The 26,471-nt window shown below is 48.6% G+C and overlaps 1 protein-coding gene across 2 annotated transcripts in view; it reads right to left on the bottom strand.

Moving 5' to 3' along the window:
• Positions 1 to 499: 499 nt before the first annotated feature.
• LOC144477300 (RNA-binding protein MEX3B-like) overlaps positions 500 to 26,471 on the bottom strand; it is a 79,779-nt gene continuing 53,807 nt past the window's right edge. The window contains exons 2-3 of one of the 2 annotated variants that reach the window (XR_013495160.1): positions 7,478 to 11,526; positions 500 to 4,889 (exon numbers count right to left, since the gene is read on the bottom strand). Coding sequence is in view for 1 of the 2 variants with exons in the window: in XM_078194921.1 (XP_078051047.1) it covers positions 10,550 to 11,526 (977 nt within the window). In the remaining variant the exon portion in view is untranslated. The other variant, XM_078194921.1, reaches the window with a different exon arrangement.

Below are 26,471 nucleotides of genomic sequence, written 5' to 3'. Positions count from 1 at the left end.
TTTGCCGGCGTGTCCCGTGGACGACCGACGGTCGTTCGGACGAACGTGTGACCGGCTACACCCCGCGAAACAACCCGAAAATCTGGATCAACCGAAGGGTAAGTCGGGATCTCGGTGGGTACCGCGATGCGCAAAGCAGAAATATACATATATATAATATAGAGACCGATAATCATAATAATTTCAATAATAATCAAACGAATATAATGAATCCTTAATAATCGAATATAGCTATTTAATAGAATATAATGATATAGTAAATATAGGCAAATCAAGCAACAACGATCATCTATTTTTTTTTCTCTCTCACCGACTCTAGCTTCTTTTTCTCCTATAATATATAATATATTATAATTATAGTCATATATATATATATTTTTGTTCTTTTATGTATGTATATATATTCCTATAATCAAATCATCGTTCTGTTTTATCAGTTCCCGCGAATCATTATCTCTGCCCCGCCCTTCCCCTAGACACCCTCTTATTAGCTCTGACGTTTACTAACTTCTAGAAATCTCCCTTAATGCTTAATTATTATTCTTCGAGATATGTATCGTCGTGTGGGTGTACGTGTCCTCGCGCAACACTTTCGATTCCCGCGGGGGGCGTTCCACCCTTTGTGTCAATCGTGCACACAACACACCTCCCTTCAGCGACCTTTCACATTTCGCCCTTCGTCCTTTCACAGCGAGTCACGGAGAGTCCGCTGGTCGTCCCGAAACCGAAAAAAAAAAAAAGAACCCTTTCCCGCGCGCGTACACCGTCGTCGGACCGTCCTCGACACGCTTCGCAACCCGAGCCCGCCTCTCCTTATCGTCGCGCGTTCCTAAAAATACGCTGCTCCGTACCTGTATATACGTGTGGTGTGTGTCGGCGGCGTGTACGCCTGTAATGCGCGCGCGCGCGCGCGCGCGTGTGTTTTCGGGCGTGTGTGTGTACGTTTGTGTGTTCCCGCTCGCGTGCAAATCCGTAAACCGCGTCCTCGCCTACCACGGCGACACGCTCGGAACGTGTCTTTGCTTTATTAGTTTTTTTTTTCATTATTTTTTACGAAAATGGCAGTTATCGGTCACAGCCAATGGCTATCAATAATCATTAAACATTACGCTTTTAATACGATTACGATTAGTTAACCTTAGACGTTACACTGGTAAAAATTCCTCCTACGTGAACGCGCTACGAAGTATGCACAGCACGCTCGCTCGCTCGCCGCGGCGAAGTCCATCTCTTTTTCTTTCGACCGTCCCCCGTTCTTTCCTCGAGGATTCGTCCGTTCGTTCGTTGCTTTTTTCCGGGGGGGTGGTGGGGTGTGGGAACTGGGTGATGCGGGACGGGGTTGGGCAGAGACCGCCTGGATCTCTCGGCGTATCGACGGATCGACGAGATCGCGGACCGACGACCGGAAGCCGAACGCGCGCGCGCGCGCGCACTGGGAAAACGATCCACCGACGAGGTTTCTTGCTTCGACCGAGCAATCCGTCGTTGGTTTAGCTTAGCTTCACTTTAGCGTGATTCGCGCAAGGGTCCCGTTCGAGGTGGTGTCGCGATCGGAAGATCGAACGATCGGCGGCTCGAATCGTCGTCTTCGTTGCGATCGAGCGCGACGTTATTGTCACGATCTCTTGGGAAAATTCGCTCGATCGACGGCGCGGAAAAGCGCCAAAGAAGCAAGGTGATGATCGAGTGATTACTCGGCCGTGCGAACGGTCGATTAATCAGTTTTTGGCAGTAATTCCGACGGTTTACAGTTGGCAATACTGTTTAAGCGATAGTGAACGACTGGCATGAGAGCGAGTGAGTTCAGTATGTGCGTGGAATGCGACTAATGAGAGCGGGTCATAATTGCAGAGAGAAAAGCGTGGAGAGAAAGAGAGAGAGAGAGAGAGAGAGAGAGATCGAAGCCAAAGTATTTTGTCATGTTCCATCGTTTTGTATTTTATATTCCATGTCTCGTGCAACAGTAAGTAAACAAATTAGAAAAACAACAACAATAACTAAACTTTCCAATATATACTTTTACTACTCCTCATCCCCTATATTCTTTTCTTGTCGTCTCTTTGTCTCTGTCTCTCACTCACTCATTCACTTTCTCTCCCCCTCTCTCGCTCTCTCTCTCTCTCTCTCGTTTGTTCGTTTTGCTCGATAAAAAAATAAGACTTCAATACGTTCATATATATATATATACATATATAAAACAACGAAAAATAGATTAAATAACAATAGAATAATAGGTACGCTACGTGCAATATTTTATAAAAATATATATGTATATATATTGCGATTTACATAATTTACTTATATTATAATAACTCTCTCGAAAGCGCATAAAACAACTTAAAAATGAGAAAACAGAATATCAAGTTGGAAAGACACGACGGAGAAAGGATCGCACAGGCCGCGGCGGCCGTGGTCTGCAAGTACTACCCTGGCCGGACCCATGGTCGACCACCACCACTGAACGATCCACCGCGTTTCCATCCAGCGAAAGAAATAAAGGAACTTAAAGGACTCGGACGAACGCCGAACGCGGGGGCTGCTCGCACCTCGCAGCAGAACGGACAGCGGACCGGAAGACGATACGCGGCGCGTGTTTCCGGGCGAACCTCGTCCGGTCGATCGGTCTCGGGAGTTGGAACGGGTCTCTCTCTCTCTCTCTCTCTCTTTCTCTCTGGCTGCTAGTCGGGAGCCGGTACGATTCGAAGCGATCCGGTTGAACGCGGCGAAACGAAAGAACAACAACATCACTAAGCTAACCCTTTCGATCGTACAACACATAAACGCTAGGACAAAAAGTCGATTCGCTTTTGATTTACGGTATGGCACTGCAAGATATTCGGTCTTCCTCCCGGGTCGACCACTCGCGAAGCGGAACACCGCGTCAACCGACCTCCTCCCGGCGGACCCGAGGCGAAGATCTCGCGTCCCGTGACGGATTGAAAAGATCGCGCGCGACCCTAGCTTCGACGGATCCTCGATCCCGGTGTGATCGGCGTAGGCTGAGGGGGATGATGGGCTGTGGCGGACTCGTCTGCGACCAGAACGATCGAAACTCGGGACAACGGAGATCGCGACGACGACGTTATCGGCAGCAACAGCAGCAGCAGCAGTAGCAGGAGGATGAGGAGGTGGTGGTGGTGGTGGTGGTGGTGGTGGTGGAGGAGAACTGGGCCAGGGAAATTGGAGCGGGCCGCGGGCACGTGTGTACGTGCACACGGACGCCGGCCGTTGAGACTGTGTGGCACGTGACGTAGACTCGCGTAACAGACCTGCCGACGGGGATGACGATTCTGAGGAACGATGACGCCGACTCTGCCGCGATAGATGTGTCGGAACCTCGGCCAAAGTGAAGGCTGCCCTGACGCGTCGGTGAATCGGTTATGTGTTTTCTTTTTCTTTTGTCTTAGCAAAGTCGTCCCAAAGTCTAGCGGAGGTTCGCGACAAACTTGAGTCTCGTTTCGCCGGCCACGTGGGACCTAGGGGCCCCCCGGGTCGCAGGCCTTGCCTTTCGCGCGCGGCTCGCTTGAGGGGAAGACTGCGCGACGCGCGACGTTCGGTCGATCTCGCGCGCGATCCAGAGATTGATCCTCGAGAAAACGTGGATCTCGTCCGAGGTGCGCGGAAGACGGTCTCTCGGTCGGCGTTGCGTGGAAGATGCCAGGCTTGCCGCTAGAAGCGGAAAAACTCGGAGGAAGAAGAACCCTCTCTCCGTCATATGACCTCTCCGCTTCTAGTCAAATCTAGCAGCTTCGATCGCAAGCCCCGGTGGCTCGAACCTGATGGACGCGCGCCGGCTCGATCCTCGAGCTCGATCGGGCTCGCTTGCTCTGCCTCATCCCGCAACCCCCATGCACACACACGCGCACACACACACACCACCCCGCGTGTCTCTCTCCACGTTGACGCGACGCGCTCCGAGCTCCGGCAACCCCACCACCCTACACATCCTCCCTTTTCCTTTAGTTTTTTATTTTCTGTTGTCATCGATTACTTATACTTCTGATCTATTCGCAAATCGACGGGGAACTTTCAACTCGTCGTTTTGTAAGTGACTGCTGCGCGAGAAGACACTGTTGTTTTTTTTATTCGCGCGCGACTGGATACAAGTGGCGTGCAAACTGCACCGATTCGCTTCTCCGATCGTTAAAGTCGAGCCTGTCTCCCTATCTCTCTCTCTATCTCTATCTCACTCACTCTCTCCTCTCGCCGCTCGAGGCTGTGACCCGCGTGTGCACGCTCGCGACACGGATTCCAGCGTTCGACGGCGCTTCTTCACCCTCGGTTGAAACCTGACTGAACAAAAGGAGAAAGAAAAAAAAATAGCAAAAAAGGAGCGAAAACTCGAAAGCGTCCGCTTTCTCACCCCTCTCTCACCTTTGCTTTTCCTTTCCACCAGTCGATCCTACGCGATCCTCTGTATATTCTATGTGATCCTGTCTCTCTCTCTCTCTCTCTCTCTTTCTGTGCCGCTCACACGCACACGCGCAGGCACACGCATACCCTGTTGTCTCGCTTCATCTCGTATAGAACATCTCATTCTGCGCTGTCCTTTTCTCATCCATCTTCCCCTTCCCCCACTCTCCCTCTCTTTCTCTTTCTTCGTTACTTTCTCTCTATCTCTCTCTCTCTCTCGTTCTCTCCCTCTCACACACCCTCTCTCTTTCTCTTTGATCTCGAGCTGCGAGAATCAGATGAAACTTATGCAGCGTAGTTTTGAATGAAAGATTATCTGGCATGATCTACATACGCGTGTACGCTCACGTCGACCGTGTCCGCGCGCTTGTTCTTCGCCTTGCGCCTCGTCCCGATTATCTCTCGGCTCGGTTTTAGCTCAAATACGCACGACGGCGTCCCCGTAATATCGTAAACGTAGATGCTAAAGAGAATACCTATAAATATAGTTTATATGTATATATATATAGAATATAATATAATATAATAATATAATATAATAATAATATAATAATATATATAATATAATATAATAATATAATAATATAATATATATGTTTATGTCATCACCGTACCTTTCACGCAACTTTCTCTCTCTCTCTTTCTTTCTTTCGTTTTCTCTCTCTCTCTCTCTCTCCCTCACTCTCTAATTTATACTTAACATAGAAAAAATATAGAATTTACTTTGCCTCGAACTTAAATACAATAAACCTCTTTTTCTTTCTCTCTCGAGCGTCAATTATAATACATATATATGTGTATATATATATATGTATATATAAATATAAGATTTTTTTTTTCCATTCGTATGTTTTGTGTCTGTGGATCGGGTTACGTGTAATTGTGTTTCGCGTGTCACTTTTAGGTGTACGAGTTCCTGGATGAATTATTCAGATTGCGTTCACGCGTGTGTTTGTCAATCGGTATTTGAGCTCGCGTGCTTGTCAAAATGGTTGCGTGTGTTCGTGTGTTTTCTGCGTCGACGGACGAGCACGGTAGCGCCTCGTTTATAATCCAACTTTCACGGGGACTCGTCTTTCGAAGGATGTCGCGCGGAGTACAGTTCTACGCAGGTTCGTGAACCATTAGCGGGAGGCGCTACCGTGCTCGGCCGTGTCCGCCGGAGATGTACGTATGTTCGAGATGAGTGATGCTTCAATATAGTAACAAATAATATATTATATATATATACTAATATACATTCGCGCGTATTTGTGACGCGTCTTATTCTTTGCTTAGCCCGCGTGCCCGCGCGCAATCGTGCGGGTGTGCACGCGCGTGCAATGGTACGTTTGGATGAACAGTCTGTGAGCGTGTTCCGTGTTCGTGCGTCTCTGAAGGTATGTGTCTCTCTGTGTGTCTGTGTGCGTGTGAGTGTGTGTACGTGACTGTTCGAATTGATCGACTGACTCGTTCAACGATTACGTGTTTTCGACGAGAAGGAAGATCGTCCAGTTCTTTCCCCGAACGATGAGAACGACGCGGGAAATGGGGATGCTGATTTTTATAGTGTCTGTTGTATGTACGCGCGTGTATCCTGCGAGTGAGTACGTATAATCGCATGTCGACCTGTGAGTGTGTACATGTGCAGTATTGTGGCGATAGAGGTGAGCTGGCTGCGGGTTACATGGTTCGAGGGCGGGGTGCGAAAACGTTCGAAAAGAAACACACACGGCAGACAAAGACGCCTAAAACGAAATTCGTCGTATAGGAAAAAAAAAATAAAAGTAGATCAATCGATAAAAAAAAAGGCGTTAAAAAATATAAGTCGAAGGGGGGGGGGGGGTGAGCCTGGCTGAGAAACTACCGAGACACCCGCTATACAGAGCTGCGGCTCGAACGATCGAAAAAATATCCTCTCTCTCTTTTTCCCATCATCCGTCAAACACTGGATGACGCGTACAATATATAATATATATATATATTTATATGTAATATGTATTAATAATACACCTCGACTTGTTCGGAGCTGCGACTTGAGCATATCTTCGTTTAAAAATGGCAACGATTGACAAGAAGTTTCGACGATTAAAAGAAAACGAAACAAATAAACAAGTAGATATAGAAGAAGAAGTAGAAGAAAAAGAAGAAGATGGTGGTGAAGAAGAAATAGAAGAAGAAATAGAAGAAGAAGAAGAAGAAGACGTAGAGGAAGATATGTAGAACAATGAAAGTATACAAAAAAAAATCAAACTCGAAATCCTAGGCAGCATAAATAAAAAAAATATATATATAATAAGAAAATTGGGGCCCGTGGGACCGTCGAACGTGGGGACGGTTCCGCGTTTCGGGGCCCGCTTAACGGCTACTAGTATAGTTTCGTTCCTCGGCTAATTTCTTTTCCTTGAAATCCTACGAAACAAACGGGTCAACGTGCTCGTTGCGCTCGAGGGTTGATAAAGGTCGATCGTTCAGCGTCCCGTCTCCTCGCGGAGCGGGACATCCCGTGAACGATAACGAGACGTTCTCGGCGAGAAAAACAAAATGGGAGAAATCGTGAAACGGAACACAGAAGAACATAGAGACACGTACCGGCCACCCTCCCGGCCGAGGTCGGGGACGAGGCTCGCGGTCTTCGGGGCGGGCCCCGAAGCCGCGCGGATCGTCCTGGTTGTGAACGCGTCCGCGAGGAAGGACGAGAAAGGGATCATCGTTCGAGACGAAACGAGAAAGAAAATAAAATACATCGTGTGTGGGTCGTCCTTACTCGAAGGCCGCGCGACGGCGACGCCGGGCGTCGTGTGGCCCGTGTCGAGAGGGTGCGGTACAGTGTACACGTATATAGGCGCCCGAGTACACATCTATCGTAATGTAATAATGCAATAGAATAGAATATGTATATATATATATATATGTATATGTATATATACATATATATACGTAATGACAGTTTCGTTCAAAGAAAAGCTAAATAGACGGGTCGTCGATCCCTACGTGAAACATACATCGTTTTTTTTTTAGTCCTCCTTTGAAAGTGTGAGTTATTATTACTCGATTATTACTACGGTTCGAAGAATACACTTACGGGAGTGTGGTCGGCCGTGTCCGATTGGCGGAGATCGGTCGACGACTTCATTCTTTCGTTCTCTTGTTCACGTTCTTTTCAGCCGGTCCGAGAGGAGAGCCGGTTCACGCGTTCCCGCGATGCGCCGCCGTTAAAACATTTTGTTTCCCTTAACGCCCCCGTCGTCTCTCTTCGCCTCCCCTATCTTTTTTTTTCCGCTCGCTCTCTTTTTTTACGTCTCTCACTCTCCCCCTGTTTCTCTCTTTTTTTTTTGTGTGTGTCTGTTACTTCTTTTCATATATAATTCTTATAATAACTTCTTTTGCCCGGCGGCGTGTGCAGCTGTCCCCGACCACCCGACGTCCCGTCGACGAAACGCGCGAAAAATACAAAATCTAAATCTCCTCGATAAAATATCATCCCTCTTACTCGTCGTCAGACATCTCTCTGACACCATATATATTTATTTATTTATTTATGTTTATATTTATATATATAATATATATAATATATATATATATATTATTAATATTATTATTATTTCAATTGCTGTGTCGCTTATATAAAGGTAAGATAATACTCTAGTAGCGAGGGAGGCTGGGTGGACACGGGCACGCCGTTTTATTTTTTTTCCTTTTTCTTTAATAATACTATGATCTAAGGAGTTTTCGCGGCGGATCGAGGAACACGTGACCTCTTAATCACCTTCGTCTCTGTCCATACTCTTCTCTCGTATGTGTATCCGTGTATTTTAAACGCGTGTTCTCTCTCTCTCTCTCTCTCTCTCTCTTTCTGTGTTGTGTGTCTGTATGTACGTGTACGCGCGTGTCTGTTTATATATGCATATATACCGTATGGGTACGTGTGTGTGTGTGTGTGTGTGTTTTACGTGTGTGTCATATGAGAATGGCGTGGATCCACGCCTTGTGGTATATACGATGCGTTTCGTGTGAGTTGCGTCCGTGTTCATTTAATTATCTCGGTATGAGTCGTTCGCTACGCTTTCATGTGCAACATTGCTCGCAGGTCTCGGAAGTCCTCGTGTCGGTGCATCGTTCGTTGGACGACCCGCTTCCGAACGTGTGTTGTTTTTAGATCTCCCGTCAAGCCAAACGACGAGAGATTAACTGCTCGAAATTTCCGACAACTTTCTGTTCGATCTCTTAACAGAAACGCGAATGAAAAACCAGAAGAAAGTAAACGCACGGAAGAATCGCCAGCGACGGATGCACGACCTTCCAATTAGTCGCACTTTACCATTCGTTTGATTATCGCCTAACACGCCCCGCGACCACGTGGCCCAACCGCATCCCATGGCTCTCTCTCTCTCCGCGAGGTTTTGTCTTTTTTTGTCTTTTCTACTATATATTGTACGAAAGCGTTGTCGCGTAAATTCTCTGCGATTCGTAATGTTTATTTCGTTACGAGAAGGAAGAACATGGTGCCGCGGATAATTCTCGTTCGCGCGGCGCGCTCGGTAACGTCTCGTCCCATTTTCGGAACCGAGGCGATCAGCTGTTCGCGCGCCGCCATCTTGGATGCGTTCGGTCACGTGGCCGCGGTGACCTCGTGGAGCGTAACGATCGAGGGGAGCGAACGAACTTGCCGGCTCCTCCGGCCGCGAGCACCGAACTCTGCGAGTTTCATTGATCGTTTCAGCGCGATAAATGGAACGTGTGTCACGATAAATAGGTACGTTTTGTTGTTCATTTTCTTTTTGTTTCTAAATAAAAATATAGAGCTCGTAAAAATTCTTTCTCAGTGTTCCTAAGCACCATTGATATATATTTATATATATTTATAGTGTTTCGTAATGTCGTAATGGATTACTCTGGCTAACGAAAGTCGCAGGCGTCGCGTGCTCGCGGTGTGTAGGGTTGTTCGTCAACGCGATGGACCGCGAGAGAAGGGCGCGTACGTTGAAGAACGGTGAAAAAAGTTACGTGAATCTTCGGATTGTCAATTGTATAAAACTAACGTCCTCCGCTAAACAAATGCCGTCGACGAGAGAGGCTTCGGCGACGTTTTACGAATTCGTGCGCGTTCCACTTCTTTCCGGGCTGCCTTCGACTCGAAAAAGGAACATCTCTAAAAACATACGAAAATATACGCTGAATGCAACCGGCGAATGGAATGTTATGAAACAATGTTGCAATCAATAGAACGCTGGTTGAACGGTCATTCAATTGCGGAACGCTAACACGACGGCGCGATCGTGGGCGTTTCTCTTTCTCTCTCTCTCTCTCTCTCTCTCTCTCTCTCTCTCTCTCTCTCTCTCTCTCTCTCTCTCGATGGATGATGAACAGTCTCGCGCTACCGCGTGTGTCCCCATCGACCGAACCGTCGTGTCAAATTTTTTCGCGACAGTTCGACGGCAACCGTGAACGACAAAGCCGAACGCTTATCCTTCTCTCGTGGTCCGATCGATTGTTATCGTTGACGATCGTTAACGCACTGTTACGCATCCGATGTTTCGATCCGGTTCGCTCTCGATCACGAAAGCGCGTGCGAAACGCTATCTCCGAGCCGGTTTCGGATGATCGAGGGACCTGCGAGCTCGGTATGTCTCTCTCTACGGCATGGGAGGGAGGGGCGGCGAAAAATATAAAAAACGATGACAATGAATGAGCGAGTATGTTTTCCTCCCTCTCGTTCTATATATCTCGTAGAACTTAAAAGCTGACTTCGTTGTATCCGGTCGGCGGGAACGACGCGACGAGGACCATCGGGGCATTCCCGGCGCGTAGAAGAGGTTTTCATATTACTTGTTCATCGTCATTTCTTTTCTTTTCATTATTTGTTTTTTTTTTTTTTTGTTATTGGCAGCAGTGGAATTGAGACATTGTGCGCGTCCGGTCCCCCGAACTTGGCCGCGGGTTAAATACGGTCGCCGCGGTCGTAACGGTACGGGGGCTCGAGCCTATATACGGAAAATTCGGGGTGGGCGTTCTTCAGCGCCGTCGTTCCTGGATGAGCCGGCAAAGTCAAAGTAGCGGGTATATCAACGGTGTGAATTGGTATTAGCCGCTGTGTACCAGGTGCCGCGCGACGCAAAAAGAGCCTGCAGAGATCTGTCGATCCGGCTCGCGACGCTTAAGAGAAGATGCGGAGCGCCTGCAAGACCGGCCTGGAGCAGACGGGGCAGCTGGGATCGGAGCTCTCGCAGACCCGGTTACCGCAGTCCAGGCAGAAGTGATTGTGCCCGCATGGTACGAGAGCCGCGGTGACCTCCTTGTCGCCGCACACCACGCATTCCCGTCGACCGCCGCCCAACAGCGAATCCGTGGGTGAGACTGGACTCGCCGACGCCGGCCGCGACGGCCTCGAGGGTAGCGCGACGCCGGGGAACGACCAGATCGAGGAGGCGGACGCTGCCTGTGACTCGAACGACGGCGACTCCCCCAGGCCCTCGTCCCTCTCCATTCCGGCGCCCCAAATCGCCACCAGCTCGTTCAGTCCAGGTGCACCGGAACTACTGGACGAGCTGCTGCAACTGCCGCTGCTCGAGAACGCTCCGCTGGATCCGTTCGAGCCGTTCGAGCCTGGTGGATCCAGGCAGCCGAGGATCGAGCCCAGGCCGCTGCGGCACAGCGCGCTCAACAGCTCCGAGTCGTCCAGGCTTGGTCCTGTGCCGGTCCTCAGCGCGATATGTGCCTCGATCTCGCGTCTCGCCGCCTCGACGCTCTCCGGTAGACCCGTCACCTCGAACACCGGCTCCTTGTCGCGACTCGGCGTCACTATGTAGGTGTGCGTCTGATGCTGGATTCTCTTGATGGTCGCGCCCTTCGGCCCTACCACCAGACCGACCACTCTGTACGGGACTCGTACCTGAATAGTCACGTGGCCGGGAACCGACGCCGGCGGTCCAGGAGGCGCGCCGAGCAGCGCGCCCAACGAGCTCTTGCGCGACGCGCGGATCTGAGAGAAGTGCTCCGCGGCTGAGAGGATCTCGCGCTTCGCTCGGGCCACGTCCTCCTTGCGACCGGTCACCACGAACACCGGCTCCTCGCCGCGCACCGGCGTCTTGATGTACGTGTTCGTCTTCGCTCGCAGGGCCTTGATTTTGCAACCTGGAATCAACAAAACATCGCAGATCAGTCATCACGATTCTCCATATACCGCAGAAAGTTTTACGCGTGAAACAGGTCGACGCTCAAACGGCGGACCTTTTTCAAAAATATATAACAGAGTGCGCCGTAGATTTAGATATCAATATTTGCTAGATAGTCGAGTAACAATATTTATACTCGGGATAAGCCACTTCGCCATAACTTTAATGCAATACCGCGCCATCGCGTTTCCCTATTAAGTATTCTAAAGATGCGAACGCATCGGTCAATGCACCGCTTTATTCCTGAAAGACCTATCGAACTTGGCGCTGTTTATTTCAACGATTAAATATCGACGACACGGGAAGAAATTTCCGGCGAGTGAAAAGACTGCTTACACATTCACACGTAATAGGTTACTCCATCGCCAGTCAGGCTCGTCAAACTACGACAAGGGGTTAACTTTCATAGCTGGAGGAGCGTTGGCGTGCCACCTGGCATTGTTCGGCATGAAACGAAAGGATATTCGCCGGCGACCACTTCTGCTATCTATCAAACAGTTGTTTCTTCCTTAACTGCCTCAAAGTACCGTCCCCCTAGCAGCATTTGTGCAATTAAGTCCTCCGGCTTTTTCCTCGAAGAAAATATGTTACCGTGGCGCGGGGCCAACGCGACCGGACATATTACACAACCTAATAAAACCGACCCGGCTGCGTTACGTGTTACGGTTAGAAGTTAACTCATCGGATTACCAAGTAATTAATTGAATCCGATCGCAGCAAACTAATCGCGAACTGGTAATTGATAGCGGGCGCGGGGATCATGTCCGTGGCTCCCACCGAAACCAGCTCCGCGCGCGGAAAAGGATAACGAAATCTATGCTCGGGCGACCATCGGCGGAAACACGGCGAAACAAAGTTTCTCGCGCGTACAATCGCCACCCAAATGATGCCTATTTAAACTCGGCGCAGCACCACAGACAACTCCGGTCTTTCTCATGACGCAATTGTCTGTGTACGCGAGGAACAACAGACAGCGCGTAGCGAATCCGCGCACGCTGCGAAAAAGGAGAAGGTGGAAGCGGTAGAACGCGCTGCGGAGAAGGTAGATGGAAGGCGGAGGAGGGACGGAGAGAGACCGTGCCGATGGGAAACAGAGAGAAAGAGAGAGAGCAGGGTGCAGGAAACTGGAAGGAAGGAGGTCCCGACCCGGTCTGGTCCACGGTCTCGCAGACTCTCTGGCCTTGAGCCGGCGCAATGCTAGCAATGCAGGTGAACCACTCCTCTCCCTTTCCTTCTTTCTCCTATCGGCTCCTTCGTTCCTCCTCTCTCTCCCTCCCGCCCGCCCGCCCGTCTCCTGTCTCGCTCGTTCTCCCTCGGTTCGGTCGCGCTCGCGACGTCCACCTTTCTCCTACCCGCGTATCCTTCGCGGCTTCATCCTTCTTCTCCCTTTCTCTCTTTCTCCAAGCTCCCTTTCATTCACTTTACTCTCTCCTTCGCACGGTGAACTTCCAACGAACGCGACACGCCGCCGGCTGTTGCCTATCTCTCTCTCTTTCATTCTCTCTCTCTCTCTATATCTGGCTCTGTCTCTCTCTCTCCGCGCATCGCATGCCATTGCCTTTCCGTTGCGCTTCGCGGCCGATCCGCGCGTTTTCTACGTTCATTAGCGACTTTTTAATCGGTTCTATCGGCGGAACCTATCGGCCGTAAATCAACCGCAACTCGGATTCGGGGATCGCCGGAGATAAGTCCGCTTTGAGGGGAAAACATCGGCGGATATTGATGGGAATTAATCGCCGGTGGCCTCTTACTTTGTGACCGGAACGGGATCGCGCAGAGAACCACGGGTCCCCGCCGGAGGAGAATCGCCGCGGATCTTTCGAGAGTTTTCGTAACGAGGGGAGAATAAACATAAGCTCTAATTCCTGAAGGACGACGCGATTCCTCGATCGATCTGGCCAATGCTTTTATTAGAACCTTGCTCGTCTGTTACGAGCCACCGTTTCCTACGAACCGACGATGAAATTGCAGTCTTTGTAACACGGTTTCTTGAATAGGGCGCCGATCATGCAGGACTCCGTGCCAGATTCGACACGATTCTGATCCAGATTGACTTTCGTCACGTTAAAAATGCAACGAAACTTTAGTTTCGGGGAGTGCTAAATCGAGATCAAGATGAGATTATTTTATATGTATCATGTTGTTCGAGAAGGTGATTTCAAATCTTTTAGACGATGGAACAAACTTTCCGGATAATTAATACAAAGTTTCTTTGGAAACAATTTGCTGTTACTCTTAAGCTCTTTAGATTTTAATTTTGTCCTTTTATGGAACAGTTGTAGTAGTTGCAATGTAACCTTACTTTAATGTGACTTCAGTAAATTTACTATAATGAGGAACAATCTCCGTATGATCCTGCGTACGTACATGTACCCAAAATGGCGCGCGATTCGTTCGCAGACGGAATTAAAAAAGCAAACGGTCCAGAGCGAGCACAAAGACGGTACCAAACGGAACGCTGACGAGCCCGCGACCTCGCCGGAATAATTAGCGTTGAACAATACCGTGCGAAAATGTTCCACGAAGTTGCATCGATCGTTGCGTACGGAAAGAGGGACCCGGTGCGGTAAGGACGCGAGACGCCGCACGCAACCGACCGGGCACGGCCGATCCGCGGCGCTTTTGCCGCATTCCGGCGACGGGAGAGGAGTCGCGATGGGTTCCTTTCGTGAGACACGAAGTTATTGCGCGACGCCGCGACAATGTCACGGGCGTCCATGGTTCTTCAGGGACGGCGCGGCGCAATCTTGACATCGATACGGCCTTTGCCGCACGGACGGACAGCGGACGCCACGCCGCGCGAGGAGATGCTCCTCTCTCTCTCTCTCTGTTCGCGAGTCCAGAGGCGCTTGCTCGCGCCGAGGAAAAGGGACAACACGCGGCACGCACCACTCGCCGAGGTCGTCTCGGGGGCGCGAGCATAATTACGCCCGCAACGTGCTTCTTTTCCCCGTCGGGATTTCAATGGATTCCGGGAATTCTGCGCGCGAAGAAGCGCCGCGTAGGCGTGACACTATTACGCGCCGCGAGACGCGTGAAACGCACCGTCACGGAATTACGCACCTGCATACCCGATAACGATCCTCTGAACTACATTTTTGCCTCGGCTATACACGCACGCTATATCTGGGCATCGTTTCCTTTTTTTTTTCTTTTTTTTTTTTATTTCGGCGCACATAGTTGCAGAATATTCAAGGAACTCGTTGAAACGAGCATCTTCCTTTTCAGCTGCGGCGATGAACGCGAGTGGAGATTTTTGTAATTCGTATGTAATAATTAAACTGCGGATCCGTGTAGATTAAAAATTGTCTGCCTCCGTTGCAAGAAATAGGGGGCAGCGAGGTACAATCTCTTATTTCAATCATTTTAGAACGTTGAAGATAATGTAAGAGAGGTCTAAAAGTCTTTTAATGTTTTCACTGATTTGTTTCAGCTGAGATATTTTTATTATGAACGCAGCAAATCCGCGGGCTGATGATAATTGAACTGTGGATCTTTATGCGAGATGAAAAATTATTTACACCAATTGAAAGAAATATATATCTCTCCTTCTTAACTTTGATAAGATTGCCGCCTCGTTCTATTAGAACGAAGACATACTAATCAACGTAGCGTTGCATATTTTGTTACAAATGCACAAAATTCTAGGAAGAATTTATTAACCCTTACAGGACGAACGTAGATCAGAAATGGTACAGTTCCATCCTCCAAAAATTAAAAACCACATTACTCGTTACTTTTCTTACAACAAAATCGAACAAAGTCTAAAAATACTAAAAGAAAATTCAAACTCGACTATCAGAACCTCAAAGTCTAATTTGCCATAAAGGTGCATTTCGATGGGGTCATAAAAGCATCGCAATGCTACGTGCTTTTCAAAAGGTTTTCGTACTCGGACGATAGGAAAACGCATGGTGGAAAAACAACGCGAACGGGGTAACGTTGTCGCAAGAATGATTTCGTAATGAGGCGGGACGCGATCAGCGCAGAGCGCGTCCTCGAACGCAGAAGGGTAAATCCTGTCTCGGTCCCATCGATCATGCTTTATTTTCGGAACCCATTGTACACAACCTTCTCTCTCTCTCCCCCTCTCTCTCTCTCTCTCTCTCTCTTCTCTCGTTTCTTCCTTGGAGCCGGTTTACCTTCGGCGATTATATTCATTCAGCGGTTACATACCTCTCTCGCGCCTCCCTCTTTAACTTTCCTCGACCCTGAATGCAACGCTTCGGCGCAGCAATTGATGCATCGGGGATTCCACCTTGGGATTCTCGGCGAAACGTGAAAAACCGCCGGCACTACGATAAGCCGGTGAAACGCGGACCGCGGGATCTTTGTCGATTTCGAGGGGAAGTCGAATTGAAATCGAAAACTAAATCGAGTGGTTGAATTCCTTTCCGTGGCTATTGAGAGAGCTCCGGTTTCGAATTTCAGGAGGTTCTTTTGTAGAAACTCATCTGCTTTTTGGTGCAGCCATTCGGAAATATAATGTGCTATTAGCTATTAGTTTAGTCAGTAATAATATTATTTTAGTTCTTTAACTATTATTCTAGTTAATATCTTCTTCTAGGTATTGTAAGATAATTGATAAATGCGTGTAATAAAACGTATCTTGTTGAGGGTGTGACTGTCGATTTAGTATGACTAGTTCGAACTTTGATTTAACAGTACATCCATATTGTTCTATAAACTATATCAAAGAATTTCTTATTAAGAATAATTACAGAAATATTAAGTCTATTTCTTCGTATCTTAAATGTATATTGAATAAAATCGTTTTAATTTTATTTTGCAATAACCCCTCGCATAGAGTCGCGTTAAACGAGATCGTCTACGGGCGCGCGTTTCTTTGAAGATAAATGGCAAGGCAAAAGGGGGATTGAAGAAAAGATCCGAAACCAGTAATTTTGACGGGTTCTGGCAGTCCCAGCGTTGAGTAATCACAAGAAAAACGTGCACAAAAGACATTGCGAAGTTGCAGGAGGTTTATGGGACCGTGGAAGCGTTCGCAAGACGTTTTGTTGTCCGAGGCCAGGCGGTTCGCATCGAGGTCAACGTTTGAAGGGATGCGAAATCGCGCGAGAGCGATCGTTTTACTTTCAACGTCCCTAAATTCGCACGCATTACCGGGGCAATTGAAGCAATTACGCGGCGACCGGAGCACAACCAATTAACGGCACCCGATAGGAGAGGACCGGTCTCTCTCTCTCCCTCTCTCTCTCTCCCGGGCATCGTTTGCCCCGTCCACGTTTTTCCTCCGTGGGTCCAGCCGCGCGGTAATTCAATTTATCGGGATTCCATCGTAAACACTGTTTTCCGTTGTTTCCGCGGACTCGGCTCGCTATATACCGGGACTAGCCTTACCCCCTAATTTTTATTCCCATCGATTTCTACGTCTTTCGTTCGTGTTCACCGGCTCACCCGAGGCATCCCGGGGCCCCGGTGGTATCCTTGGGCAAATTTATGCTTCTTCAGATTACGGATAATAATGGTTGCCCTTCTGCCGTGGCGAGCACTCGTCTTAACAATTTGCCAGCTAGAATTACGACTGATTTCACCTCGCGGCGGTTTTATACGTCTGCGCGTACAGTCATTGACACCCGATATCGCTCCATTCTCGCGGTCCCTGGAAAACTTTTCGCGAAAATTCGTCCCTGCGCGACGACCTTCGACTTGCGCGTGATTTACCCAAGTTCCCAGGATTCTTTTATTCATGATACGATTCAGACTTCGTCCAGTATATGAGATTACATTGTCGTAGCTGACAGAGCAGAATAAATTAAGGATAAAGAAAGAATAGGAACGCTGTTTTTACGCATCTTGTAAGCTTGCTACGCGAATTGAATGCTGTTCTAATTTTCTGAAACGATCATGCTCAACGCGAGAACTCGCCGAACCGGTCACAATGACCGGTTTCAGGGTTTTTGTTCTAAAGCTGCTGAAATTCTAGACTCTTTTCTGCTGGATAATTGAATCAATTTTTTTAAACCGAGCGTGCGTTGTAACTAAAATGACGGAAAGTCTAAATTCCTTTTTATTGTTATACAGTTAGGTCTAAAATTAAGGTTAAACTGTAATAATATCTTTGAAGTATACAGTTCTTTATCATTAAGGATAACATTAAATCAGATAAGATGATAGATACTTTTATAATTAAATTATTTTACGGTGAAATTAGAACAATGTTGCTGTCCAGATTTGTACCGGTTTAGTTACAAACTGCTACTTTGTTTGGGATTTTTCGTCTTCTGGTGAGTGAGGAGACGCAAACGGGGGCAAAGTACAGTGATCGCGGTGGTCGAATTTGATGTGGGTCGCAGCCTTGCCCAATTCTGGAGCGCTGTATGGAAACTGCGTGGAATTGGCGAGCGGTCCGGATTTCAAGTGTGCGGTGATAGCGCACGTCGAATCCTTGAAGCAGAATTTACGACGACGTTCAAGGGTATGAGACGCGAGTCGCGTTCCAAAATATTTTTCTTATGTTTCTTGCCGCGGCGGACAGGATTTGCTTATTGGTATCGACGAAGCCGGAACGCTCCATTTTCCGGCGATCTGGGACATCGGAGTTGGGCGAGCCAGCTCCTCTAGCTATAGTTCGCCATTGAAAAATCCAACGGTCAAAGCGAAAAAGACCCCGGACAACAACAAGGAGGTTCTCGCCGCGTTCGTTCGGGCAACACATTTGCAAATGCAGAGCCGCTTTAAACCTCGCATCCGAACTTCTGTAATTCTCCAACGGCGAGGCCACCACATGCCGGCCGTCCGGGGAAACCCAGCGTCGCTAAAACTATTTCAACTCCTGTTATCCATGAACAGTTAGACAAACTATCTTGACCGAATAGTTCGCGCAAAAACAGTTTTACTGTACTCCGCGGACCAACTTCTCGAGAGAGTTCCTCGCTTGGCCTGTGGACCCCAGAAGAATGGCGCGACGCCCCGGCAACGCTGGTTTCGATCACCGAAAGAAAACTTTCTTACGGGAGAAGCCGCGCGCGCGTGAAATTTACGGCGGCTTCGTCGGGAAGAAGTTTGGAAAGTGGTTCGATGTCTCTCGCCTAAATCTTATCTTAATAGAAATCGCTGGAACCGTTGAGGACGTATTCAATTTTGTGGACCGACTCTCCGATGTCCTCGGAGATTCGTCACGAGATAACGATCTCGATATCGATCGCGGTCGCGGACCGAGAGAAACGTGCGCGGACGTCCGCCTGGTCGAATCACAGTTCTTTTTTTCTTCCTGGCAAGTTGCAGCCTCGGTATCAGCCGAGTTTCCGTTCTGAAAATTTGCCTAGGGCAAACCGCGTCGGCTCGGTTGGCTAAATAACTCTGGGAGGTAGGCAGGTGGACGAGGATCGGTATACGCACTCGGATAGGAATGGCTGTTGCAGGTATGGTGCCGCGAGGGAAGGAAAGAAAGAAGAAAGCGAAGGAAGACGCACAAGTTGTTGAGGAAGAAGAAGAAGAAGAAGAAGGAAGAGGAGAAGAAGGAGAAGGAGCATGAGGAGAAGAAGACGACGACGACGACGAAGAAGAAGAAGAAGAAGGTTGCTGCTCGTGGTTGAAGAAAGTGGCTGCTAACGTGATCATGGTGGTAGAGGCGGTGGTGGTGGTTGGTGATGGTGGTGGTTCGGATGGAGGAAGAGGAGGTGGGGCGTGGGTCGCAGACAGTTGAAGGGCCGCGGCCAAGGTGAGGTGAGACGGAGAAGAAGAGCAGGAGAGCGAAAGAGAGACGGAGAAGAAGAGGCCCCGTTGGAGAGAACGTGAGGCGCCTCTGTGCCTTTGTCTGCTTCTATCGAAGGGACCAGAAGAATGAAAGAGAGGATCGACTCGTTCCCGGTCGATCCTTCGTCCTTTCTTCGTCGTAGGAACGCTCTTCTTGCTCTTGTTCTTCCTCTCGCACGCACCGCGAAATCGCCGAGGACGAAAAGAGACTGCTAGGTGTGCTCTCGATCGAAATGAATCGCGATCTGGCCGGCTTCGATCCGATTTTAGATCCTTTGCCGGAGAGCGATTCGATTCGGATCATTCGAAGATTTCTAATGAAACGAACAGGATCGGGTTCGAATACCGAGACGATTCGGGTGTTCCCTGAAATTTGAAGCGACGGTGTTGCAAGGATTCCAGTTAATCTCGCCGGGCTAGCCGGTGGCAAACTTCGCCAATCCCACGAAATGGTGATCTCCTTGGGAACATCGGATTCGACCGCCATGTAAAAGGAGCGAGACGATAAGCAGTGTTTTCGAGGAGACCGCTCGAGCGTGTCTAAGAAGAGTATAATGACGTGTTTCGCGTCCACGTTACTAAACCGAGCTCATTATTCCATCGATTTCTTTCTTATTTGTCCGAGGTGCCACTCACGTAACCGATTCACGTGGACCCACGTGGTCAGTCCAACAGCGAAGTACAATAAGGAGCAAAGGCCTCGGCGCGATCGTGGCAGTTTGGACCTTCTATTCCCACGATACGTCACTCTGTCTCGAGTGACGCCACTGAAATCCGCAGCAGCAGCAGCAGCCGTTAGTAGTAGTAGTAGCAGCAGCAGCAGCAGCAGCTCCCCAAAGGCCGCAGGATCAATAGTTACACGCCTCTATAGACGGCAGCTGCATTATACACGCGCCTCAGAAACTAGCGGTCATAGTGCACCACGCGAGCAAACATACTCGCATGCACACACAGTAGACCGCGTTATCGACAGATTCGCAATATCTACGCTGAAGTTGCCAAGCTCGTTACCCTGAAACGACAATGATTCCGGGAACCATTATCAGCGATCGAGCGCGTCTACCGGCCGATAGATATCGAAACTGCGATCCGGTCTCTCTCTATAGGATATCTTCCTCCCGGCCGATCGAACGCTGCTGGAAGCAAAAGGGACGCGGGGGGTGGGGGCCATCGGCGCCGAGAGACCTTTCCAGAAAAGGATATTTTCCTTTCCGGCAGGAAACACTAAAAATCTTGCAGCTACTGTACTTCTTGGAAGCACGCGAGAGCTCTAACATTTCCGAGAGGGAGGAGAGAAAAAAAAAATCGGCCGAGAGGGACAGGAACTCCGAGGGCCATCTGCTCGCCTTTGCTTTAATTACAGCCACCAAATGCCTCGGCCGAGAGAGCCACTCGTCTCTCTTTCCTCGGCGACGACCGTGGGCGGTATCGACAGCGCCGACCCGAAAAGGACAGCGAAGAAACGGAATCGTTCGTTTACCTCTCGTTCCACTGATTTAAACGCGACCCGCCGCCGCCGCCGCCGACCGTCGCCGGACAAAGGGGCCGAGAGGCTTTTGAAACACGATATTTTTGGCGTCTACACGGCTCGACAAAAAAAAATCACCATTAAAATTAATCGGCAATTAATACTCGGCCCCGTTCAAAACCAGATCGACTTTCGTGGACCAACGATATTTGCAAAATTTAATGACTGTGCAATTTAGTTACAAATTGTTACAATTTTTCACTTTACAGAGGCTATCAAAGGTACCTAACATTTTTCTTATTTTCTGTTCTTCCATATGCGACTATAATTTCTGCTATCACTATGACCCTTGTATTTTATTTCCATATATTTATATTTTATTCTCCTTGTTCCTTTTATATTCTTCACATCTTTTTCTAATTATGCTTATATGATTTACTTTTATGTCACTTGTTCTAGCATTATTCAGTGTATGTATACGTAAATAAATTATTATTATTATTATACTTTCTGAATAAATTTGAGATTACATCTATCTGGTGCAATAACTAGGTCTGTTAGTTAATTTACAGCAAAATCGTTTTTGCACGCAAGAAAATGACGAAATAAATCGGGACCAGTGATTTTGACCTGTCCAATAGGTCCAGGGTTAAACGATCCAACTCGAAAAGCCACTGGGTGGCACTGGTGACCCCCTCGACAATTACAGGAAACTAATGAAACGAGTGCGTTTCGCGCGGCAGGCCGGGCTCGAATTTTCCAGATCGCTGGCAGGCCGAAAACTGAAACAATGTCGGGTCGGGCAGGGTCGGTCGCGGTGAATCACGGGTAAGTTTATTTAGGACTCGGTGGGCCCTTAAGTAGCGGTACCCTTTGGCGTCCCTGGACATTCGTGCGTCTGCATGTCCGCTCGTGGGGCACGAGCCGCGCGGATATCACGAGTTTCTCAGGCAGGTCAGTGAAACTGCGCCGTCAAGTTGAAGGCCAACACCCCCACAATGCAACGGCCGAGTACAACCGCTCGCCCCACCACTGCCTGATCCACAACCACTTCATCCTCTCCTCCCCTGCCGCGCCTTGCCATCCGTGCCGCCACGGTTACCCTCTCTCTCTCTCTCTCTCTCTCTCTCTCTCTATCTCTTTCTATCTCTCTTTTATTCTCTCTCTCTCTCTCTCTCATACACTCTTCCCCTTATCCCTCTCCGACAACCGCGTGCAAGTCGCCCGAACATCCGAGGAAACTCCAATAACGCCGATAAAGTCGCAAACTCTTCTACGATTTCGCGAAAACCCACTTTTCTCCTATCCACGACTATTTCATCCGCGCGTATTTTCCAACAATCATCGATCTCGATTATACTCGACGAGTATCCTCAAGGATAGAGCATTTAAGAAAGTATATGCGCAATCGCCTAAAATTTACAATGCCTTTTGCAAAGCAGGAAATTTTAGGGAAAGTCCGCACACTGGGTCATCGAGATTGATTCATCGTTAACCTCGAGGCTCGAGTTGGCGTCATCAAATTCCCCGTATTCGGTACCTTTGCGGAAGAGTTACAAAATCTTAGAACAGAGAGGAACGAAACTCTAATAGTCGGAGAACCGACGAACTTTTAAAACCGACGAAAGTTGAAACTTTCGAGCTACCTTTGTATTACTTTGGGTTCGCTATAGTCTGTTCGGAGGAAGATACTTTGCGACGCTGGGAAAGAAAAGATAAATGGAAATAATGTCGGTCCGATAATGTTGGTACTGGTTAACATTGTCAAGGGATTAGAATATGACGGTCGCGCCAGTCAATTTTCCAGCAACGCACAGTGTCTGAAATCCGTCTGTAGTTTTGTATGCATAATAGCTGTCCACCCGACTCATGTTACTGCAGGCTTGTACAAATCGGGAGCGATGTGGACAGCTATTATGACTACGAGCCTATTTCTGGTATCTTAAGGACAAGTCATAATTATTTAAAGTATATAGTCTATATTTGTTTAGCGATCAACTAGATTTCTTTAGCAGTCCCTATACTTCCTCTAGATTTTTTGCCGCTAATGCTATTCATCGTTAATTTTCATCCCCGCGCAGGTAACATAATCCCTTATTTTTCTCCTTTCGGTCCTGTGATTAAGTTTCCAGTTTTACGTTGTCGTGTTTCGCGTAAGAAATGGTTACCATCCCGTGGATCGATGAAGTAATTATTATCATAATTACGATCATTGTCGATGGAAAATCGTTCGTAGACGACGCAACCGAGCGAACGGAAAAACTCAGTCGCAAAATATAATGGGGTTTATCGCGATCTACGTGCATCCGACGCATCTAGCCATGGTGACATCCAGCAGTTTCCAGGAAAAGCTGGCGCCCATTGGTGGCTCGCCGGGCCAATGGTACGTGTCCTTTGAGTGCTGGCGAGAGCCGTAGCTCGTGCCGGCGCGGCAGTTTGGTCGCGGGCGAGTGGTCACTTCTGCGCCGACCACCGTGCCGCGCGGATCTATTGCGCAGGTGTGGTTCTCGCGCGATCCTCTATCGTCCACCTTTCCCCTCGATCTTTCTCCGCGGGCGCTATCTCCCTCCCGGCTTCTCTTTGTCTCCCTCCTCCCTGACGCTTCTCGAAGGCCAGAAATTCCAGCCTCTTCTCGAAATAGATCGATGACACTCGGCCGAACAATCCCGCGTGTGTGCACGCATCGCGTGCGACCGGGCACATCTATAGTTGCGCCCGTCTACAGGACGATTCAGGGATTCGTCGCTCAGGTGAAAAACACTCGACGAAATCGCACCTGCGAGCACGATGGCCCGCGAGATTCGGTTCGCTTCGGGAACGAGAGAGAAGTGCCCCCGTCGATCCGCCGACGCGGTAGCTAATTCGGAAGCGGCTGCGGAAAGTAGATCCTGGTAACAACAGGAACCGCTGAACGGACATTGTTCAACATCCCTGACAAACAATGACTCGTATATTTCAGCGGAGCAACGTAGCCGACACGCGGCAATACAAATCACACAATGGAATCTCTGTGCTAACAACGGACCTGATTCTAGCTAGACCGCGAATTAATTGTTACAAATTGCCATGTTATTAAAGCGCAGACAGCACGCCTAGCAATCGCTAATGCAGGATATTTGCTCACTTCCCATCAAACAAATTGCTGACGAACCTATACGGATAGAATCCCCACCTCCCATTAGTCTCGCCACTAGCTGGTCTCCAAACCAGGAGCCTGAAAACCGGAGAGGAGGCTCTCCGTACAAGCTATCCTGAATCGAACGATAGCACAATGCAAACGAATCGACCGGCCCCAAGATCGATCATTTTCCTCGTCGCCGGCTAATTCAATCTTTCCCGAGGATTTCCAACGAAACCGTGGTACCTCGTGGAGAGCCAAGGAGCTGCCGGGGTCACTGCATCCCGGTAACGAGACGATTCATCGGGCCGCATTGTTCAAATAACATTTATGAATCAGCCTGTATATATACACGCAGCGGCGTCTGACTTGCGGCTCTCTCGGGGCCGATGTCTCTGAAATAACCAAGCGAGGCTCACTCGCCGGACAGGGGAATAAGGTGCAATGCACGCACCCGTTCACCGCGGCCTCCTCTTCTCTCCTTCTCCGGTCCGCGTTCCCTGTCTCGCTCCGTTTCTCCGCTCTCTGCCTCCCCGGTCTTTTCTCCCTTTCCCTCGCTGCTCGCGCGCTCTGCAACCGTAGTTGCATCCGACAGTGTCTCGAATGGCAGTGGGGGTCACACTATATTAAGATTGAACTCCACTGACACGGCCGCCCAACTGCGTTCATTCTCCTCCTACTCTTACTCTCTCTCTCTCCCTCTCTCTCTCTTTTCCCTCTTTCTCCTGTCTCTCGCTCTCCTTCTCTTTCTCTCTTGTCTCTATTTCTCCAAGTCTCACGCACACACCTTCCTCTTTTCTTCCTCAATGCCACTTTCTCTCTCTCTCCCTCTCTCTTCCTCTCTTTCCTTCTTTCTCTCTTTCCCTCCTCCCTTTCTATGCGAGCGACCATCTCCGTCCGCGCGATACGTCGCTATCCGGCCAGATACGTTTCGTTCGCATAGAGAAGGCTCTCGCCTCGAAAATCAGATTACGAAAGCTCGCTGCGTTTCGCCACGGGAACCGGCATTCCCCCGTGCGCGTTACGTGTCGTCGGAAAGGGCGCGGAGGAAATGGCCACCGGCTCGGTCACGCTGCAACGAGGGACGACGCGCGCGGATTCTCTCCGCTCCGCAACGATTCTTCGTACAGCGCCGAGGGACGGTCGCGGATGCGCACGAGTGCCCCCGCAAAGACGATATGGAAACCGCGCGTTCCAGTAAAACCACTCGGGGGAACCGTGACGTCCACCCGCCCGCTCGCCTTTGCCCGTCATCTCTCTCGCGCCCGGCGCAACTGGGAATCCAGGTGCCATTGGTTTCTCAACCTTCGACGCGGCCGGCGAGCTCGCACGAAATCGTGGACGACGGCCGGACGATGCCCGCTCGCACTTGGAAATTCTATACGGCGGATCTTGTACGTTAGCGGAGCGTGGTTTTATGTTGAAAGAAAATTTTGATATGCATATAATTTTAAACAATTTTAATATTATATAATTTTAAATAATTTTAATATTATATAATTTTATATAATTTTAATATTATATAATTTTATATAATTTTAAAACTTTATCGACCGGACATTCGACTGTTAACATTTATGGCATTGCAGAATAATTGAATCTATTTATTGTATTCATTGCGAAAGGTATGTAATATTTGAAAGCTGATATAAAAATATGAGAACTTATAGTAGTGCCTTGTCTTCAATAATAGGTAACAAATTATTGGTTGCTATGACAACCGATTTACAGGCTACAGTTCGGGAGAAAAAAGCCGATTTATAGGCTACCGGTCGATAAAGTGTTAATATTACATAATTTTATATAATTTTAATATCATATGATATTATATGTATTGTATTTTTATAGTGAATATACTCAACGCTAATTATGTCGAGAGATCACTGAACGCTGAATAAAAATGCATTGCGGCGCACGGTGTCAAAGAGCAACGATCCACGGGTTATTATCATTGTCCACGATTTCGGGCGAGCGCTGCCACCGCGTGGCGCACGGTTATTAGTATTGTTCAGTGAAAGACGGAAGGTATCGTGAAACTAATGGAGGAGATGTTTAAGAGGCTTCATCAATCTTCCGAGTAATCGTCGCCTTACGCTGACTATCGATTTTACGCTGACACTGTAGCATTACCGTCGCCAAGGCTCGGGCTCGGGATCGTGGGCGATCGGGTCGCCGGAGACCCGTAGCAGAGGGCCCCGGCTTTCCTTCCTTGGAGGGAAGGCTCTGTGGATTCAAGATATCTTTATCAAGATCCTATTTCAGATAGACCAGCTTTTTCACCGGCTACGATAATATTTATAGCAAGCAAATAGTTGCTCGCGTTTGACAAGGTATTATTAGCGGCCATGCTCGGCACTGTTTGCTGCCGGCTATTGTAACGTGTTTTCTTGTTATTGCTAGCTTTGCGTCGCATCCGCGCGCGGGTTAATTAACGATGTCAGTTCGCTTTGTCTATTTCTTGATTAATGGCCGATCGAGATTGCCTCGTTCTTATATCTCTTGTAATGCAGATTGATGTCCATTGGCCAGTGGAAGGGACGTTTTAAACGTTCTTTGGATATTTTGCCGGTTTATCTTTGTCGATTTTGTGGTGGGCGAG

This window comes from Augochlora pura, chromosome 2 (assembly GCF_028453695.1).
Source record: "Augochlora pura isolate Apur16 chromosome 2, APUR_v2.2.1, whole genome shotgun sequence".
NCBI classification, from domain to species: Eukaryota; Metazoa; Arthropoda; class Insecta; order Hymenoptera; family Halictidae; genus Augochlora; species Augochlora pura.
The sequence above is the reverse complement of the archived record's forward strand: the minus strand, read 5'-3'. Positions and strand labels throughout refer to the sequence as shown.